At 40.0% G+C, this 22,499-nt stretch overlaps 1 protein-coding gene across 1 annotated transcript in view; it reads right to left on the reverse strand.

Moving 5' to 3' along the window:
- Trim9 (E3 ubiquitin-protein ligase Trim9) overlaps nt 1-22,499 on the reverse strand; it is a 195,908-nt gene that overhangs the window by 83,882 nt on the left and 89,527 nt on the right. Inside the window, exon 3 of the mRNA XM_071583583.1 lies at nt 10,395-10,628. Within this exon, the coding sequence (XP_071439684.1) occupies nt 10,395-10,628 (234 nt within the window). The remainder of the gene's footprint in view (nt 1-10,394; nt 10,629-22,499) is intronic.

Here is a 22,499-nt window from a genome sequence, read left to right on the forward strand (position 1 = left end):
TATTGTACATACGTATATCTCGTCGGTAGGCAATGGGTATCTGATATAATAGCTGGATGGCTGACAGAGAACTCTATGTATTGTATTACCTGTATTTAGAGCATTTCTTGACGGGCTCAACTAACAGTTTTACCGGATGCATCTCCGATTTTAGCAAAACAGAACGCCATTATTTTACAGTATCCCTCCACTAACTTGCAACGATTCGCCAACTTGTCGTAATTTTCCATCGAATACACGTCTCCCAACATTCTTTTGCCACGCACGCTTGAACAAAGTGGCTTAGCTAAATTGACCCGAGTCCCCGCAAATAATTTCGGGGTTAACTTCCTAAAATTGGTGCCACCCTAACAGGATAATTAGTATAGCAGCTATAGTCTGCGTAGTTGCACTCGGAGAGGGCAATTTTGAAATTATGAACTGGTAACTTACTACCTTGATGTAAAAAATTCATAACTTTTACAATACATGCATATTAAAGGTGATAAAATAGAAAGGGGTGTTTACTGGTTCGGGGCATCCCACATTGCTCACCCCAAATACCCCGCGACTCAAATGAAGTTCACTTACGAGGTGTGTAGTAGCGGGCTTGACTGAAAATACACTCAAAATGGAAAGGCGTGACTTCCCATTCCAACCGGAAGAAAATAAAGGGGGTGCGGAATTAAAACCATTCCCGTCGATGGCGGGCCGCTCACAAAGCGAAGGGGAGACCGCTGAAGGAAGAAAGATATGGCCCGAGGCCACCTTGGTGACCTCACTGTCTTAACTCTTCATCGGATTTAATGAGAAAGAGAGAAAAATAGTTCCAAGACTTCCTCCGTTTGACCTCGCGAGTGGAGCCGTTGACAAGCGCAAGGGAGGGGTAGAGACGTAGCTACCACCCTTGTTTCTCCCCTCATACCTTTTTCCCACTCCCCCCCCCCAACCGTTCCACCCTCCAAACACACCCTTATAACACCGGCTTCCTCACCTGCAATCCCTCGACTGACCCCCGGGGGTCGTCTTTGGCGCGACCAAGACCCTTACCTCTACCTCACTCATATCCTTCCTCTCTCCCCCTCAGCCCACCCCATACCCTCAAGATACCTAGAGGGAGAGAGAGAGTGTGTGTGCTCTGCGGGAGGCAGGGGTCAATTTTGAAACCCCTTTTTACTCACCTCTCTCTCTCTCTCCTCATGAGAACCCTTTTGAGTTCTGACCTGCAGTCTCTCTTCTTTCATTACTACAGGCATTCCCCCTTTAAAGCTTCCGGCGACGTGAGGAGAAGTGGCCGGGGGAGGGGGTGGTGTTGTAAAAAGGACTCCTTCGCTGGTGCGGTAACAATGTATCCCCCTGACCAAACAAAACTCTATTTCTGTCCCTCGGTCACCTCCGCCACGTCTGCATCCACCCACGCCTCTTTCAGAGTCCGCGTCGGTATTCGGAACGGTGCGCTGCTACGCCTCACGATATTATTTTTTTTATTCTTCAAATATAATCCACATAAAAACTACGTAGGAAGCGTTTTTGTTTTATTCCGTGCAGAGAAAGGGTTTTCCTTTGTTTGTACATGCATTTAGCCTTGGGTCACGGGAACGCACTGGAAAGCATTTTCGCCTTGATTTTATGCGCATATCATTGCATTCAGGGGAGGGGTGGGGAGGGATGGGACACGTTTATCGTCGACGCCTAAGGCGTAAAGGTATAAGTACTGTTTACTTTCAAACATACTATTTTTCTAATATAATCTGCGAAAGATGGAACTGGTTTGCTTTGCTTGGAATATCGTAAGCTCAAGTTTCAATTCGTTGCCATTATTTTATACATTTTCAAATGCGGAAATACTAGTTTGTCCTTCAGTATTACCTTATCAAAATTTATTTAAGGCTAACGTTCTTATTCAAGAAAAAAACTGTCAAGATTGTACTGGAATAACCGTTTTGAGATATCCTGCATATGCTTCAGCCATTATTATTAAACTTTATGGAAATTATCCACGGGGGTCTCATGGGTGTGGGGGGTTTATATTTTTATCGGATACAGTGGATACAATGCAAGTATTAATAACGATTCGCAATGAATCGCAGATTTAATGCTTTCAATAAAACAGATTAGCTTTTGACTTCAGCAGATAAAACCAGAAGTGACAACTCCCTGATACGTCATTTTTGATTTCACCATGTTTTTTTAAACTACCAGAAACATTATATTGAAACGCTGCTGACACGTTTGTCTTACATGTTGAAATACACTTGATTTTTTATACGAATAGTGTAACTATTTGCCTAGTAGGCAATCAATTAAATATGCTTATTTAAATTATTGCTATCATTTTCGTAAATATCAGTTTTGTTGCTGCTTAGTTATAATTGTAATATTTCGACCTCAGGCATGCTTTACTTGAATCCTAAAATCATTTAAGCAACGCTGTATTGCACGAGGAATATACATGTAAGTATACCGCTTTTGTACACTATTTTACAATTTTTATTGTACGAAATCATTCTTCAGACCTGTGCACAGAACTACACTTCCTAAATTTCTTTTCTTTCCATCTTTCCCACTCGCTTACCTAACATTTTCCAATCTATCACAGTCTGGAATATCTCAATTGCAGTCCTGATCTCTATTCGCTCTTAACATTCTACAAATGTCTCCAAAAACTCTTGGGGTTTCCCCTGACATAACTAGCAAAAATTCGTCCGGCTTTTTTCCGTGAGTTTGAATGAAATTATCTTTTTATATTTAAAAAGATTTTCTAAAAACTTGTCATTTAAAATTGAAAATGTTTACCAATTTTATAACTTTTTTCCTTTAACTCACACACACGCCTAACAAAAAATTGAAACTATGTGAACGTTGTCTGTCAAAATAATAAATAAGACCATTACACAAATTAACTTTAAAAAACATTATTCATAGTCGATGCGTGTATATTTTTTGTCAAATGTATTATAAAATCATCAAGTAATCTTTGTAGCGACTTACCCTGGTCTCCCCCAATTTATTAGGTTGCCGTTTATTTTGCTGCTCTTTCCGATCACATATGCAATTCGGTTTTACAAGAAATTCACATGCTCTTTCTGAGTAGCCTGATCTGACGTCGTAAAATTGAAAGCTAAAACTCAAAACTCATCTGTTTATGGATCCTTTGGTGGAAAACCTTTGCACATTCACCACGTTAACTCCTAGCCACAACCAAGGAGAAAAGTAATTTGGCTTTACAACATGAGGTCGCGTCTCAGTTTCCATTGACGACCGTGAATCCAACACCAATATTTTCTTCTCAACTCTCTTCAAATTTAAGATTCTTCTCGTGACGTAAGTCGAAGTTTTCTCTGAAAATATTCCCCACACACCATACTTTTGAAAAGTCTACCGGTGGTCACAGGCCGCCATAGAAATGTACGAGGAAGGATTTAAAAGGCACAAAGCGGCTGGCCGGGAACCTTTCCTTGTTTTATGTCGTTCCTTGAGGTCGGAGAGGAGTGCGGTGTAGCGGGAAAAGCCAATATGGGGTCATATGCAAGCGAAGTGAATAAAAAAAGTCCTTACAAAAAAAATGCTCGAAAGAAGACCTCACAGAGGTTCCAAGCTGTGGGGTTCAATTTCCTTTCCTTCCCTTTTCACAAACCTTTCCTTCAAACGTCACCTCACACGTTTCGCGTCCTACGAAGCGTCCTATATGTTTGGCATCCCTATGGGGTCATATGGTTTAAGATCAAAAGGAACAAATTAATGAATTAACCGCTTGAGTCCCATTCCTGTTCATTCTTTTTCCAAAATATTTCTTGTATGTGGAAAAAAGAGAAAGATACGCCGTAAAAATAATCTTCTGCCATCAACACATTCACTTCATATTACCGAGCTTGCATATGCAATTTTTCATTCCGCATAAACCTTCCAGGATCGGTTCGCTTCGTAGATGCTTTTTATATCCATCAAATGAAAGAGAAAACGTACTAAAAGGATCTGAAATTGGAATTCCCTGAAACAGATGGAAATCATAAGAACTTCACCCGGCTCAAGTGTAACCCATGGCAATGAACAAATTTTCCCACATCCCTCCATATTACTCTCTGGACATTTGAATGTGATACACAACCACAAACTCAACCCCCTCCCTTGAATCACCTCATTATCGTCTCATCTCCCCTCACTGACCTTAACCTCCTTCCCCACATTATACCACCCCTCCTGATTTCTTATCATTCACCCTTCCTCGTTCATCTCTCCCTCAGTATTATGAGACAATTTTACCTCCAGTTGGTCACTGGTTCCTACGAAATATCCAATCCATTTTGAGCTTCAAATTACACCCACTATACATTACACGCATTTCACTACATATTTGCACCTGATGATAACGTTTCATGTTGAAAGGCGTCGTACTAAAAGAAATAGATTCTAAGGAAAAGTACATTTTTCTTTCATTTAACGGATAATCATTTCGTAATTAATTACGGACAAATATTAATTAATGAAATCGTTGGCCGGAAAATTTGATTAGCTCAGAATAAACTTCACATTAAATCAGTGTATACAGGTATATGTATATATATATATATATATATATATATATATATATATATATATATATATATATATATATATATATATATATATATATATATATATATATATATATATATATATATACACGGACATACACAAACTGGACGGATAGGTAATCAGGCCACAGTTTTGAAAATACCTGGAAGACTTTAAATGTGTACATTAATTTGCCCAAAGACGCGAGGAGAAACGCAGAAGCGTGCAGCGAAGATCCTTAAAAAAATAATACGTTGCTTGCGTGACGCTCTGCTTTCACAGGCGTCAAGTTTCAACAGTTCGCCGTTGACTATGTTAGTCGACGCCTTTAAAGCGAAACGCCGTGTCGAGGAGGAAGCGCCCGGGCGGCGAACGTGCAGTCGCAGGAGACTAGCGATTTAATTGCGGACTCGAGGAAGGAAACGAGAGCAATTAATTCCTCCTTCAACGGCCGAGAGTGAGCCACATTCACTCCCCGCTCTTTTCTTATCCACAATTATTTCCGCAATAAAGGACCGCAAGAAGCCGATGCACTGCGATCTCCATATTTGCTCCCCTTTTTCCTTTTAATTATGAAATAACTCGGCGGAGTTGCTTACTTCCGGTTCCTCAGAAGGAGTTGACTTGCTCCTCAAGCAAACTGCATTCACTGTTCCGGCATGACTCGCGTGGCAGTGGGAGGGGGTTTGGGAAGGAGATGGGAGAGCCCCGCGAGGGAGAAGAATTAGGGATACATATTCAAGATTCCACGCCCCACACAAAAGAAAGATGATAATACATTAGGCGCACAATTCATTTTTTCTCCTGCTGATGAAGGCTGCTTCCACGTGAAAAAGGAAAACATCAAAAAGACCTAAGGTATATGATGACGGCAACTAACGGTCTCACAATCAATTCAAAGTATGGAATTAGCAGATTATAAAGCCGGAAATATGATGTAAGCGCAAGTTTGACGTCCAGAAATAAACTAAAACTCCGACTCGTGGGAAGACCGTACAAGAAAGTTCATTAGAAAAATGAATGATTTGATTTAGGAAAAAAAATATAATTGATACGCACGCAAATACCAAATTCTAACGAGATCATAAATAAATGTATACGACCTCTTTTGAATCTCGTCTGGTATATTAATTACTGCTACCCAGAACATCTACGGCTCATTGGCAGAGCAAATATCGCTTACGACAGAAACAAATAATAACAATATGTTTTCGTTTCGTTACCAAGACATATTTTTACGAAGCAACGAAAATTTCACCCACGAAACAAGGTCACGGGAACATCAAATCTCACCGTAAAATAAATTGTGACTGATATAATCCTCGCTGTGGTACTGAAGATTTACAGGCTTAGTTCTGTGAGTTTATTAAACTATACAGTGACTGTATCGTAGAGGTTGGTATCTTACTTAATGTTAATCAGTCGGGCAATGGATTTTTTGCAACTAAACAGGTCGACATTGCTATCCAAAAATACCTAGGTCGCTTCTATGCGTGTGTTTCATCCGCAAAGTACTTTATTCACTTCACGTGATACAAGTGGCCTTACAAGATCTTTATCTTTCGCATTCGTTTGGTTTTTTTAGTGCCAGTTTTAATTATTTCTTCTAAATTTCAAAAATCTAAATGAACCAATAATATGCAAACTACTTCAAAACTGCCTTCAAGTAGTTATTTATTTGAAAAAAAATGTTCCGGAAAGGTTGAAGCGTTTGGAACATTATAGCGAGGTAAAAAATCGTTCCTAGAACACCTTCAAGCAGCTTTGTTCGTGAGAGCTGGTTTATTTTCGATTTAAGATGAGACGTATTCTTAGTAGTAAAAGGAATATGCTTGAATATTTGACATCGCAATTACCATGGCTGAAACATGCATATATGTTTCCATGGCCTAGTAAAGTTTTAGCTGTACAATGCAGACTTTATCATGTTTAACAGCACCAATTGTGAAGTTCACGAATCATTTTCACGAAAATTAACCCAGAGTAATCGAGTTGCACGTAGAGCAGCTAGGTTAGTGAAATGTGGTAATGAACAACGTAGCAGTGTCACGGCACTTTTAGAAGGACTTGGATGGGAGCAACTATTTGACCGTAGGTTGAAATACAAGTAAAATTTCCGGCGTAAATTTTAGACAGGTCGCTTATCTAAGGAAGTTAAAGGCCTATTACAAGCCCAGACTTATTGTAATAAATCAGATGACGCACGTACACTCAAAGAGATAGTAGAACGGATGGATTAAAAATGTCGCTTTTTCTTCGTACATTATAGAGCCAAATAGGATATGACCACAGGCGCAAATGAGAGAGTTAGTATTGTTAGGGTACACATTTTGTCGATATCCTACAAGCATGTTAAATAGACCTTCAATAAGCCTTTAGCAAGGTAGACTCTGCTCCTGCATGATTTTAAGATATCATGTCATTGAATACTGTTGCATATAAGTACCTTCTTTCGTGAGATTAACTTTCTTCCAGTGCATGGTCAAACTTATTATTGTATAGAGGCGTTATGATTGTGATTGTGCATGCATGCGTTTGCGGGATATTATGTAGATGTAGATAGATGGACCCTCAGTTATCTTCATTTTTGATACATCCCTTGATTTTATTTTGGGCTTCTCCCTTCGATATCGCTCAATTCAGTCCTGGCCCTAATTGATTACATGTTTAAGATCATGCCATCCTGTATCAAATGTTCGAGTGAAATTTCATGCGCCGTTCGTGGCGGAAGGTTAAAAAGGTAATCAAGGCATGTATTGAATGGAAAGATCAGTCAATTGATACTCGAAGATCTTGAGTGAATGAACATTGAAATCAGTGGAATAACTACCTAGGTAAGTCCATGGAATTAATTTTGGAAGAAATAGATTTACTTTTGTCTCCTTTAAATTTGATTTCCACAAAAATCCTTCGGTTCCTGGCGGACAATTGATAGCGGCTTCAACGGAAAGTGGGGACAGCAAAAATACCAAATGAAAATCTCCGTCTATATTAAAGCGCACATTATTTGACTAAATTCGCACTCAATAATTTATTTTGGCAGTGAACAAAAGCTGAAAAAATATTTGCGTCAACTCCAGGAAAACAGCGACAAATTAACGGCGACTCAAGGGAATATATTATGTACAAATGAGAGCTTAGAGAAAAATACAAGGCACAGATCTCCACAGGGAAGAGAGGGTAATCAATAAATGATTTATCTTCCTCGAGGGAGAGAGAGGTGCGAGAGATAGAGAGAGAAACAGGATAATGAAGGAGCCCATCGGAGAGGAGGAAACATCTCTCGACCGAAGACCTCGCTCTTAATTGACCCTACTTCACGAGCTCTGAGTAAGTGATGCGTTATAGTGTCAGGGCAACCGTTTTGTTTATCATTCAGACGCTGTACCTGGTGTAATACTTTGTTTTAACACAGAAGTTTATGGGGCTGGTGAATAAGATTACTTTTTCATGGAGATTTTGCCAAATAAGGACTTAAATATTAAAATTATACTGCTCTGGTTTACTTTACATGTATGTATGTATGTATATATATATATATATATATATATATATATATATATATATATATATATATATATATATATATATATATGCTTATCAACATATTTAGTCAATGACATTTCATATGAAGAAGGACATACTGTAAAATTGGAGAAAGTACAAAGTAAGGCTGCCAGACATGTAGCGGGGAAGTCCAAGAGGATGAAGAGTGTTAGACAGAAATGTTGACACTACTGGACTGGTAGTCTTTACAAATTAGGAGCAAGAGAGGTACACCATATGGAATATTTCACATACTTCAGGGGAATGAAGCTCGGGGAGAATAATGGAAGGTTGTAAAAAATGCTAACTTTATAGGGAGAAATGACCATTAATACATATTTAAATGCCGGGTGGAAAAAAACTACTACTATGAAAATTTTCATTTCTCCACAAAACAATCATTGACTGGAACAGTCTAACTGCACAACTATTCGAGCCCTTCCCAAGCAATGTATATATATTTTAGAAAATGTTCAAAAGATTTACATGAAAATTCAAGAATGAATTTGCATTGAATGAGTTACCACTTGGCAATATGCCAATGTGTTACAATTTCCTCTAACAAATAATTTGTCACATCCGAAACCTCTATTTGAGGTTTCGGATGCGACAAATTTGTTTTAATAATACTTGAAAGAGTTAGGATCGCTCGCTAAAGAAGTCTTAAGTGCTTTAATTTCGCTCAATCTCTAGAGTTTGCGATTGAAGCCCCAAGTGCGCGGGCGCGGAAATGAGGGCGCCGGGTGCTCAGAGGATCACGGGAAATAAAAGTCTCCCACTTCGGAATACACGGGGATGGAAGAAGCCCTCACAAACGTGCATCGCCCGTCATGCCGTATTTTTTCCATCGCTCCTTCCCCTTCCCCCCACCCCACTTTGTGACCCAATTCAATCAGACCTCGATCCCGCCACACAACCCCCTCCCCCACGCTTCCATCGATCACTTTTAATTGAGGTCAAAGTTTGAGTCAATTTCACGCGCAATTAATCTAAGGGGAGGTCGGGACGACGAGTTGATGTTTCGGAGAATGGAAAACAAACATTCATTTCTCGCCGAAAGGGTGAGAAAGAAATGAATTCGCGCTCACTTCTACTTTGTTCTCTATTCTCAAGGGAAAAATTGCTGCAACTTTTTCATACCTAGGGCGCGGAAAAACACTGGGGAGAAAGACGCTGCTTCCTGAGAGTTTGCAGTAAATCATCAAAAGCAAACGTGTCAGAGGGGAAAAGTTTCGAATTATGGATACAGTTCATTGACACGTGCGGCTTTATATCGCAACAAAAGAAGGTCAAAGAAATCAGTGAGGATTTGTCTCCTCAACTTCTTGAAATGAATTCATTAAAAGAGGGTTTGGTGTGAAAAAAGTCATACATCTTTTTAAGTTTTAAACTTGGTGTGGTTACATAAAATCAATTTCTCCTCAATCGACATGATTTATTGCAATCAACGGCATAAATGGTAACTCTTTTGAAGTTTTAGGGCCAAAAATTTCAAAAGTGAAGACATTTTAATAAATTTCCCATATTATTCTATGAGCAACGTTTTATATCGCTAGTTTTCCTGTGAATTGTGGTATTTTAGCCTGATTGGTAGCATATAATGCTAGATTGGCGATTCGGACTCACTTACGGGGATGGTCAACCCTGCCAACAATAAATAAAACGGGTGTTTACGTTGATTAACTTGGAATTGATTGATTTATGATTGAATTCAAAGCTTGACGAGAAAACTACTATCTGCGCAACTCTTAGGTTGTTCTATTTTGAAATTTGCGATCTCCGGCTTAACTTCATGGAATTCACACAACATATTGAAATGAAATAAGTAACTTTATAATTCTACACACATTTTATTTAGAACTTAGAGAGAACTTAGAAAACGAATTTAGAGTTGGAAGTTGGACGTCGTCATCAGATCAGCATCAAATTTGATGATGACCTCCAACTTTGAAACCTAGGTGGTGTTCTAAATAAAGTGTGAGTGAAATTATAGGTTTTTTATTTCATTTCATTTGTGCTATTTTGTTCTATTAAATGCCCTTGTCAGAGTAACATCAATTTCTGATATATACTGTGGTGAAGACGTTTGGAGAGAAGGTAAATTATTGCTCTCACCTATTGTAAGTTGTTTTTTAATTGCCTCCAAGAATGAGGTCATTTGCATTCTATCCTATCGTTCGATTCCAGACTATTTGAGGAAAATGGAATAGACCCCAAAAACCCCAAAATGACAACGGCGCTATAGAACCTTGGAATGGCTCTTCAATCAATTGGAAAACCATTACAATCAGCAACTATACAGCGTTGTTCTTTACCTGTAGAAAAGCAGCGGAGTCAGTCTCTTTGAGTGCCTCAATGCAGAATTGAATCAGTCCGGTGGTGTGCTGCAGGCGGCAGGTGACTGTGGATACCTGGTCCCTCAGGGTTCGCTGCTTCGCCTCTCTCTCTGTCCGCAGAAACTCTAGGAGTTGTCTCTTCCTATTTTCCACGGCAGCAATCAGGGCATCGCATTGAGCGATTAGGGTTGTCTCGAATTCTGTGCAGTTCTCCTGCAGAAAAGAACAAAAATACAATTCAAATACAGTATAAATTTACTTTGTAATAGGTGAGGGTAGAGCTCAACAACTACAAAAACACAACGGCGTGTGAAAGTCACACATCAGGGTAATAGAGGGACCAATTTCTTATTTACTGTGCCATCTATGATTTCCCGGGGAGATTTGGCACCAGAAAATCACACAGTTGAAGATAACGGATTGGGCAAGCTCAGAGGCATCACAGGGTATCGAACTCGTGCCCTCCGGTTATAAATTCGATGGAATGGTTCGAAGAAAGCTATGCGAAGAATGAAAGTGAAATAATCTTGATAAGCGAGCAAACGGAGGTCATGATTAATTTGCATTGCATATTATTTGAATTTGACGAATTAAGTGACATGTATAATTTTGCGTGCGAATATCATTACATAAGATGACAAAAATAACCTGAAGATTTTGAGCTCTCAATATCACAATGTATTTTATAATTAAAATTAGGCAAATACCTATGGATATACCCGACTACCTGATGCAAGATGATGATGCTTGCATAACGTGAATGTTCATCCAAGACGATATCGAAAGCAAACGCAATACTGAGAAAATATGGCTCAGAAAAATATATCTAAAATAATAAATATAATGCCGTATTAATAGAGTCTATTGTGAAGAAAAAATAAATGTGATTTCAAACGCTTTCGTAAATTAAAAACAATAAGTATTTACTCCTTGCAGCGAGAATATTCATTTATTGGCATCATTTATACAGGACGTAATCGTGACGCCATTATAAATTATACTACTCAAGTTAGCTAGGTGTAAATATGGTGTTAGCTAGGTGTAAATACTTTTCAAGTTAGCTAGGTGTAAATATGCACCAGCCATTCGTGTATTTGCCTTTTCTAAAAGAAATAGTTTAATATTAGCTCTATGTATACTTCATAAAATCGGATACTAAATTTAAGAGCGAAATCACTGATATTATTCATCTATAATAAATACGAAAAAAGAACTTTTCTAAAATTTAGCACAGAAGAGGGGCTGAAAGAAAATATTTCTCGTGATTAACAGTTTTAGGTCAAATGAACTGCCGAAAGGATGTTTGTGAACGAGAATCTATAATATTTAATGTTATATTTTACTACTGGCACATATCAGAGTTTTTAAAATCGAGCCTAAAATCATTTCATACTTAGTAAAATAAAATGCAAAACATTTATTCATCGGAAACATGATAATCTTGCAATGATGGAACATTTTACTAAAAAAATACCAAGGATTCTGGTAAATTCCCCTTCTCAATTAATGCTCATAAAAACCCATTACTACGTGAAAACAAATTCATGTAATCCAAGAAATGGTGGTGCCAAATTTTCAACAGTAATTTGCGATAAAATAATTTTTTAAATATGAAATTTGTCCAGCTAGACAAGGAAAATTTTATTTTATTTTCTAATCAATTATGATAAAGACAAGTTAATTTTGACAACGGTACTCGGACATTCAATCGTGCATTTAAATTAGGTTAATAATGAACCAAATCGATTCCAACCAAACGCAGGTGAAGATTAATTCCCTCAAGTCACCGGAAAGTATTCGCCGCAGACCGCGTCTCACTTTCGACGAGCTTCCTTTGTTTTTCCCCCAGCATCACGGCACGCACGGAAAGGCCTCGTTGGCCCATCATCACGTGAGCGCTCGGACCCGCCGAATATGTTAAGCTGCCGGCAAATGGAAATGGGTTCCTGAAGGGGTCCCCAAACAATTCGCGCCGTTTTAGACGGGGTTGGGTTTTTTTTAACCGTGATGGTGAGATGGGTTAGTGGAGTACTCGCTCCCCAAAACTATCACCCACACACGCACAAACCCCACGCACGCTCCAACCGACCCCCTCCACGGTCACGACGCAAACCGCAACCAGAAAGGGAGTCGCACTCCCCCTCGGCACTCGACTGAACAAACGTTTTTCGCGGCCGGGGAAATGCCCCGGGGGTTCGAAGGACCCGGCGCGACCGCTCGCTTTTAATTCGATACTCGCTCTCTCTGTCTTTCTCTCTCTCTCCAACCCAATCCACGATCCGCCCACCGCGGTAGTGGTAAACCCCATTCGGAACCTTTAGAATACCCTCGACCCTGTCCACGCCGTATACGATACCTCCTATGGGTCTTCCTCCCAAAAACGGCACTCGCGGAAAGCCGCTTAAAATGGGCGGCTTAAGTACTCCCACGCTCTGCGGAATCAGGGGCGCGATGGTAAGCGTACGGTGATGCGAGAGTCAGGGCCGGGGAGCGGAGAGAGGGAGAGAGAGAGAGAGGAGTTCCCTCCAAATACGAGAAACCGCAAAGAACGGTGAGAAAATAAACGAAGCAACAACCCTCACACGCAACGGAGATGAGAGGTAAGCTCGATAGTATGCAACGCACCTTTCGGACACCCTTCTCGTCCACTCAATTGCAAAAATAACTTTTCCGGAACTCAATTCATTCGAGAAATTAATATGCATACATACACACCCCGCACTCATAATTCATTCTTAAGAGCGGCCATGACTCGTTCGTTTCGGCATTCTCAATAACCCTCGAACCCTGCTCTCTCTTAACGGTCAAACGATATGGGAAAGTGGCGTGATGAATCGTATTCAAGGACTCTCAGCGTTGAGCACAATTTGAAGAAGTTGAAAAAAAATAAGTAGAGCCATTGTGAAGACATATTCAACAAAACTTACAAAATTACCCTAAATTTTTTTAAGGTAAATTATACGGCTTTGTGAAGAATGATGAATATACTGCGAGCATTAAACTAGCGAAGGAAGTGAGAATAAAGTCAGAAAATGATATCAATAAAAATTGTGCAGAAAATTACACACCTCAATCACAATTTTCAACCCAAAGGCCGGTTTGATAGGTAAAGTTAACCCCAATACTAAGCCCAACGCTGCGTTAAATTCAGTGGGGATCAATTCCTTTCCCTGTGCCGCCTACGGTCTCTTAAGAAGTTCTGGGACCCGCAGAATCACACAGTTCTGGTGAAGATGAGGGTGCCGAGAGGCGTGCCTGGAAATCATCGAACCCGGGCCCTCCTAATCTGGAGATGGTGACCTTGCCGTCGAAATTTCAAATACATTAGGTTTGTGTAAAAAGTACTGGTAACAATTTTTTCCTGACCTGCGCGTCAGGAAAAGTGCTGAATTCAGACCGTCGGTAAGTGTGCGCATGGGCTAAGATCGTATATTGGCATAGATAAGATGACAGTGCACACCATTATCACTGAAATTTTTGGCGATGCAAAATATCTGTGCTTAACTCGTCCTGAAGGTCTTCAGCGCTCGAGGTTCCAAGGTAACCAACTATCTGGCGAAAAACATCAATGCGACGATTTCCCAACCCCTTAACAGTCCCGACTCGGTACCAATAGACTATTTCCTATTCCCAAAAGTAATATCCTACCTCAAGAGCACCACCATGGGACCCCTAAGTGCCGTAAAGAAGCTTGCACACGTACCTTTAAGGACCTTCTAGAATCCGGCCACCATTGAGCCTTTTTGTCGTGGAAAAGCCGCTGGCAAAAGTGTGTTGGTGCTCAAAAGACGTACTTTGAAAAAAATTGAGGCATTGCAGCAATATCTAAAATAAATCTATTTTTCAGAAACTATTCCCGATACTTTTCACAAAAACCGTGTAAATATGAGTGTCCTTTCTTAGTTTTTCCGTGTTTAGATAAGTTTTTAATCAAAATAAGTAAACCTATATATCATCATCAGTATTTCAATCCTACGATTGGTTTACTGCAGCCCTCCTTTCAACTATATTTAAATGCAAGGGTGTATATTCTAGGGAGAATAATGTGGTGGTTTCCCGTCGCCTTCAACATGGCAGTGCTGCGTTCGATACCGAGAACTTCGCTCTCGTCCGTGATACTGTGAGCTTCAATGATGCCGGGTCGATCTACTCGGCCTGCGCTAACAGTGCCAATTGATTATTGATGTACATGCCAGGCCTTTTTCGCATTAGCACTGCCGGGAACCTAACTCTTCGTAACAGTCTTATATTTTAATCCTTTGTAGTTATTCGTCGTGGGGATATATGTATTGCACACATTCCGAAGTTGAGGAACCAAAGCGGGGAGGGAGACCCAACGTGCCCTTAAACAACCTCTACCCTCCCTTACGAATATCACACACTGACCACTCCCATGTGCCTTGCCTCCGAATCTCACGCCTACGAAGGGGAAATAGGGGGAGGGTCCTCTGAGGGCTACCGGTCCTAAAACCAATAAATAGAACGTTTTCGCGCGTTCTAAAGGAAATGTTTTTACGCGAGACTGATGACGAGCGGTGATTTTCTCCAAGCTCCCCCTTTTCAACCAAAACCACTGAAACCCAACCTCCCTCATTCCTCTCGCATTCTCGGAAATTCACCCCCACTCCCCATGGTCCAATCGATATGGGGATTCGGTTTGAATGACGAGATGATATAAAAAGTGTATGTTTGTTTTCAGAGGGGTCGGGTCATTGGGAGGATTAAGGGAAAGAAGGGAGAGACGGATCAACAGAGACGCGACGGCTGGAGACAAGCCGTTTCACGCGTCCAGGGAATTGGTGGCCAGACCATGACCGTCTTTGTCGATCCTCTTAAAGAAACTCAGTGCCTCCTCTGTACACTTCCCTCTCAGAATCTAATTACAGGGGTTCGGAAATGGACAGGCTTGATCTCGACACCAAAACAAAGAAAACAATTTGGAAATAAAAATATTCAGTACTTTTATGACAAAATCCGACTCATATCGGTAAAAAGTGAACCAACACCAAGCAAGTACACATTTTCCACGCCCTCTTTACCATAAAATTGAAAAGCAAAAATTATAAAACTGGATTACAGTAATGAAAAAATTGACTTGACAGATTGCTGTGAGCATATACGCAAGAACATCTTCATCTACATATCTTGCTCGAGTCTCCCTTTTAATAGAGACAGAAATAAGGTCTCATTTACGCTGCGGGAAGGAGGTGAGACCATTCCAAAAAGATTCAGTAGACGCGATAAGGAACTAAGATGAAAGGATTTGCGGTCAAGAAATCCCATTTATTTTCTGCAACCGTAATTCTTATCCCGTGGCAACGCTGATCGTTGCCATTTCTGGCAAGAAGGTCAAACATGGCTTTAATATAATAGGCGACGAATTTACCTTAAACTAAAAAACGTACCATTCACAAATTACACATAAAAAATGCAGTCCCAAATTTGTAAGCGGATAAGCTTCGGCAATTTTTTTTCCAACTAAGCCTCTAGAAAAATCAGGTAGCCTTGAAAATTACTTTGTTTTGACTTATTTTCCCGAATCGATCAGAAGTCTAGGGAGAGTTTCATAATCGCATTATAAAAACGTCCTAGCGGAGATTATTATCTCAGTGCCATTTATATTCTCAAAACGCCATCAAATTTATTAGCGGAGAGAAGAGTCTGAGAAAACTGAGGATACGATTGACGTAAAATAGTAACTTGGGGCGATACGGGGATTGAGCGGCGTGAAGATGGTAGGAAAGGGAAAACAAACAGGAGGATGTGGGAATACCCTTATTAACCTCTTATGGGCAAGAAATCCGAAGGAGATATAATGCTGAAAAGCCACGCAATAACTGCATAATGACCAACTCTTTCAGCTGAATACAAAACTAAAATAAATAATGAAGAACCCAAAGCACAAGCAGACCCTCTTCTCAGCCAGAGAATTCGTGGGCGAAAAATAAAGCGTTCGACGCTTTCTTATTTTTTCTCAAGTTTATCAGAAAAGGGAAATACAGAAATTTAAAGGCAAAAAGACTGCGTAGAAATTATTTCGGGTAAAGCCTACTTCCAGGCGGTCGGAATAAAATTATAGTCTTAAGATTCTGTCGATAACGAATGAGTTAAATATTAATTAGCGTGTCCATCAGGTGGAATACACATTAAGATATATATAGAGAGAATATGAGGTCAACATTTCCGTATTTTATCCCTACATTAGATTTTAAAATGCATAAATCGAATCCGTAAACTGGAGAGAACTGTGTATTGGCAGAGCCAAGAGTGTTCAACCGGCGGGGAAATAATAAGAGCATATGTATTCAGATAGGAAAATCGTGTTACGCCAAAAAGCCGAATTTGGACCTAATTGCTCTCTACCAATTCTTATTACTTTTATACTCACGATAAAGACTGGTACTTTCATTATGCTTTATGTATCAACTTACACAGAGTCATTGTGTGGGAGGAGAATGTGGGAGTAGTTCTGTTTAGTACTGACGTGTCCTCATGGGGGTGGGAGGAAGGATAATACCTCACTTAATGCGACTGCGCATGATCCAAGTGGGGAGTAGTCGGATAAAGGGGGAAGCGTGGGAAAGGCTTTACAAAGCAGAGAGGATGAAGGGAAAAGAGGAAAGGGGGGAGAAGGAGGGAGAGGAATGGAGACGAATAGGTGGGCGAGTATTAGCACCTGCACGCACAATGGGAACCGCCTGTGTTTAGAGTGGGTTCGGATTGGGGAACCTTTTCCGTCAAACACTGCGGGAACTATAGAGTTCGCATGTCTTTTAGCCCGTGAAAATTTGTAAAGTGAACTTGTAAAGGCTGGCCTCTTCATGACTTGCAAATTTTCATCTTTTTGCGAGCATTCCGTGATTGTGATGATTCATGCCGACAAGGAAAAGGAGAGAACGGAAGGCTTCTCATGCATACTACGCACGACGAATAAGTCGTTTAAGTATCCGGGTCACGGTATGCGGAAATCACAGTAATTTTTTTTTAACTTTCGTTTTCTAAGAAATGAGGTTGTTCGTTGGAAAAGGTTTAAGAATTCGTGAACGCGCGGAATGATATGGGATAGATGTAATTTAGTCATCGCATCCGAGTAATGCTGAAATGTTTCACTCGCGTAAAAACATAAGAAAGCAACGCTAAAATAAATGTACGCTATTACGTCGTTAATGTTACGATTCACCTTATATAACCATTTCTTTTACAAGGAAAAACTTTATTTAAATTTCTTCCCGGTAGTGTAAAGACATCGTGAAGGTCCAAAAAGATATCAAATACAATTTTATACCTCCGTTTTAAATGTTACGATTCACGTGATATAACCATTTCTTTTACAAGGAAAAACTTTATTTAAATTTCTTCCCGGTAGTGTAAAGACATCGTGAAGGTCCAAAAAGATATCAAATACAATTTTATACCTCCGTTTTAAATGCCCTTAATGTATTATAATTTCTTCCTACCCGAGATTAGTAATCCATATTAATAGAAATCAAGGTACAACGACAGAAAGATCTCTTTATTAAAGCAACCAGTCATTTATTAAAAAGACAAGGTGGATAATATCAGTAAAATATTCCTGGTGCCTCACATCATTTAATAAAACTATAAAACTTTACCTATTCATAGGAATTATTCAAAAATGGGTAGTGGGATCAGTTTTTTGCAAGGAAATTCCCCGTCCACATTTCAAGGAACAAAATGAAATGGAATACTCAATTTATCAAGCAAAGTTTTAATTGCATTCATTAATGACACAAAAACGAACTTCTTCACGCAAAAAGATATAGAAGACATTAGGATAATATATACGCGAAAATCAGCTCAATTATTTCCTAAGGATACGGCTAAATGCTGATATAGTCTCACAAGAGAATCTCCACGAGAACACCGAGCAATTATCCATTAATCTAAGGAATAGTGGCAATACTTTATGTCAATAAGAATATACAAAATCTCAGGAAATCCAGAGTGTAAAACTAAGGGTTATTTTCAAGGGAATGAGAAGAACCACTCTTTACTTGAGATCACTGGCGAAGTGATCCCCGTAATAATAATAACAAGCGAGAGCAATTTGGAGAGTCTTTACAGCTTCATAAAAACTGTTACAGAGATGGAAATTTCTAAGTGGAAATTGACTCGGAAAACGTTTCCAAAAATAAAAATTTTAAGTTCCTGCGGAATACTTATACGCAATCTGAGAAACTGAGATAAAAATTTTGCAGCGAAGAGTCTTTTTCATTTTTTATATTCTTTCCAATTTCCTTTCATTTATACCACGGATGGATTGATATCGGCGCCTGAGAGAGTAATTAAACTTAACACTTCTTCGGAAAGGTTTCAAAAGCGACCATCTTGAACTATTCAACTGCGAGCACCGATTTTCATTTTCGAGCAGTAGTGCTCTCCTTAAAAAAATAGCTCAAAATAAATTTTAAACGGTTTAAATTTTCTTTTTGAACTTTTAAAGCGAACGCCACTTTTCACGAAAAGGTTTCAAGCCCATGGAGTGCAAGGAATGACGACGACGAAGGAACCTTAAGGAATTTTAATTAAACGCTTCACGCTTGACGTGAAAGAATGACTGACTGTCTAACTTGCAGGATGAACCAAAATGCTACTCATTCGACTCCTCAATTCGGAACTTCAATTGCTTTCGGAGGCATGCGATAGCAGAGACCATTTAAAGTCCCACTTCTCGTTCAAGCCGTTCCGTAATACTTCTTCATATTTTTTTTCCTTTCGTCCATTTTGCCTTTTTCATCCTTCTTCACATCTACACTTCAATAGCCACCAATACAATATCTACGCCTATCACCTCGCTCCAACGACCAAGTTTCCCAGCCGTACAAAACAACTCACCAAACCAAAGTTTTCACAAGTATTTTCTTATTCTCATTCTTTAACGTCGCTGCATCTGTTTACTCTTTTTGTGAAACCTTATTTGCCTAACACTTCCAATATACCAAGTAAACTATGCCGCCTACCCCAGTCTTACAAGTAATTTAACTCTGAAACTTTGGGGCTTTTAAAGGAACTAGATATTGTGACGAAATGCCCAAGGCGGATGGTTTTTAAACTCTAAAATTGTTGCATTAAAATGCACATTAGCGGATGACTCCGTTAAAAGTTACTGTTGCGGCATCTCCCGCAGTTTCTTCGGAAAAAGTAATTTGACCTTTGACGAAGCCTTCCCCCTTCTCAAAAACCTTGTTTTTCTTGCATTGAGTCATTTTCAATACCAATTAAACTAATTTTATAACGCCCTCCGTACGGATGTAACAGTAATTGGTATTATAACTTTCACCAATACGAGGCAGGTTAACGATGGTAGATGAAACCTTACACACCACTGCGACCTTAAGAAATGCTTTGCTACAATCAGATTCGTCTTACACATGCTCCTCTTCCGCAACTAAAGATTTCTAACTACCCAAAAGTCCTGAGATATCTTTACCCAATCCAAATGCTCCATTTTCCAAACTCTTAACATAACCACATTTATAAAAATATTTGCCATCCCAATACATCTACATACCTCCGCCATTCACTTCTTCGAATTGGTTTAAACCATTTCCTTTCTTCCAATACCCAACCAATCTCTTACTCCTCTGCCTTATTCCCCATGGAACTTATTATATTCTTCCTCTGTCATTCCCAAATCTAGAAAGCTTCAAATCTACTTTCATTCTAATATCCAATATGTTTTCTTGCAATGCTTTTTCTTCAAAGATGGCATTTCAGACCATTATATCGTACATATTACAATACCTTTTAAAGAATTGAAAAATCTTCTCTTGACCATTTAACTTGCCTAAGTATATACTTCCAATTAACATAACACAATCATATAAACACTGAAATAAAAACACTTCTAGACGCTGTTTATCAGTCCTCGCTTTCTTTTTAAAGCTTTCTTTGCCAGCGAAACCCTTCTATCGAGTATATGTAGGTGTGCTATGGACTAGTGATTTATTATGATAGAAAGGGATGCTTCGGAAAATCAATTAAGCGCGAGACTAATATACGGAGAGGAGCACAAGCACACACTTTTAAATCACACTGTACAATATGGGCATTAATAAGGCTCGGTCGGCGTGGGCGTAACCACGAGAAAGAACCGATCGAAGTGAAAGAGTGCCCGTTCAAATCTGAATAATACGGAAATGAATTTGAATCAAGAGTAACAACGTACAGAATGCCTTTTCGGAGACTCATACACAATTCAGAGCTATTTAAATCGGGACACGCGATAAATGTGCGAATAAATTAATTGCATTTGACTTATTCCTCAAGGAAGCGATGAAACCAATTTACAAATAGCATAATCAGTGGAAAACAAAGATTTTAATCATTTCGAAAACATCAGATGGGGAAGGAGAATAAAATAAAACAAGACTGACGAGATGCAGTCGAAAATATTTTCCCTTGTCACTTCTATATATTCATTAAATGAGCAAAAATTCGGAGGAGCGGTCTGGAGGTTTAATTTCAACGCGAGAAGGAATAAAATGAACAGAATAAATGTACCGCATTTCCGAGGCGAATGGAGAAGAGGGCGGACCGATAGCAACATCCCTTTTTCTCTCCTCCTCACAGCCCACGACTCCAGGCCACTGCTGACCTTCGCCGGGGACGACAGCGCAAAAGCATCCCGACGGGTCCCTCTATCGCCCACGGGCATCCTCCCTCGCTCCCTCCTCACGAGAATGCATGCGCCCTCACAAAAAACCGTCACGAGGGAAACAAAAGACCCCCATGACGCGTCGGGGCTGCGTGACCGTGACTGCACCACGCCGTCTAAATAAAGAGAGGACGCAGAGAGAGGAGAGATGTGGAGTGAGGAGGGATAAACAAGGCCCGTAAAACAAAAGAAGGCGAGGGCAAGCAGTTTAAGGGAGGCGGGACAGGAGTGGGTGGGGCGGGGAAGAAATCGAATTAGCCCCTCCCCGGGTCACATCTTTCGCAACGTCGTCCTCCTGATGGCGGGGGACGGTGCCCCTATACCCCGATCCCTCGCCCTATTCCCCCAATACTTCTCCCGCTCCTCCGAGAGCTAATCCACCTCACCCCATTCCCCGACATAATGATGATATTTGCATCTATTTATCATCTCTCCTCCTCCACACGACCTTCGCAAGGGAAGGAGAATGAAGACCATTCCCCCAACAACCACTCCTACCACCGCAATCCCACCCCCAGCCGCCGTCTCCCTCTAGATGGGGGAAAATTTGACCTGAGGTTTATAAGGGTGACGGGAGGAGAGGTGGTGGTGAGGGGGGTGAAACTAATTAGTCCTTCCCCACTACCGGAATGAGGGAACACTGTAAAGGAGGCGGTAGTGCGTGGAAGGGAAGGGAAATAGGAGGGGAAGGATGGAATGGAGCGTGTGTACGGTACAGATAGGAATACGCGGAGTTTTGGGGGTCAAAGTTTGGGGAGGAAGTGAGAGAGTAGTTTTAAAGAATATCCGGAGGACGATGAAGATTGGAGGACGCAGGCTCTCGGGATAAAAATAGCTGAGAGATAACAGGGAAAATGAACGGTTATTACTCGACGAGTTTCAATGAGAGAATGTAAGGCGGTCGTCCCTCCCAACAGACATGGATGCCTCGTCAACAACGAAAATTCCCGACACGGTCTGGGGAAGGATAAGTTTTGAAGACGAAAAATATTCTTTGTACCAATTATTTTTACTTAATTTGGTACCTCTTTTTCAAACAACTCAGAATACTTAATCAGTCTTCATATATCATTGACTGTCAAAAAATGATAACCAAGTTTTTAAAGGTAGTTTTGCCATGAACGAGAGCTAAATACTGGAAAATCGAGTATTTTAATTTGCTAGGAAGCTAGTCTACTAATCACATTAAATTCTTATTGACGATCTAGAATAATCAACTAAACACTGTGATCGCTGAATAATTCTATCATGTCCGAGAAAAAAATCATCGACGGTAAGATTATATAATTGTAAACCTCCAATATGCTCTTTTTGACTAAGGTAGATAATATTTTATTTCATGCGATGCCCCTGTAACACTCTTGTTGAAACAATTTATCACAAATCTAGCGTCCTCTCTTAGATTA

The sequence above is a fragment of the Hetaerina americana genome, unplaced genomic scaffold (genome assembly GCF_022747635.1).
Source record: "Hetaerina americana unplaced genomic scaffold, ioHetAmer1.1.p SCAF_14, whole genome shotgun sequence".
Classification (NCBI taxonomy): domain Eukaryota; kingdom Metazoa; phylum Arthropoda; class Insecta; order Odonata; family Calopterygidae; genus Hetaerina; species Hetaerina americana.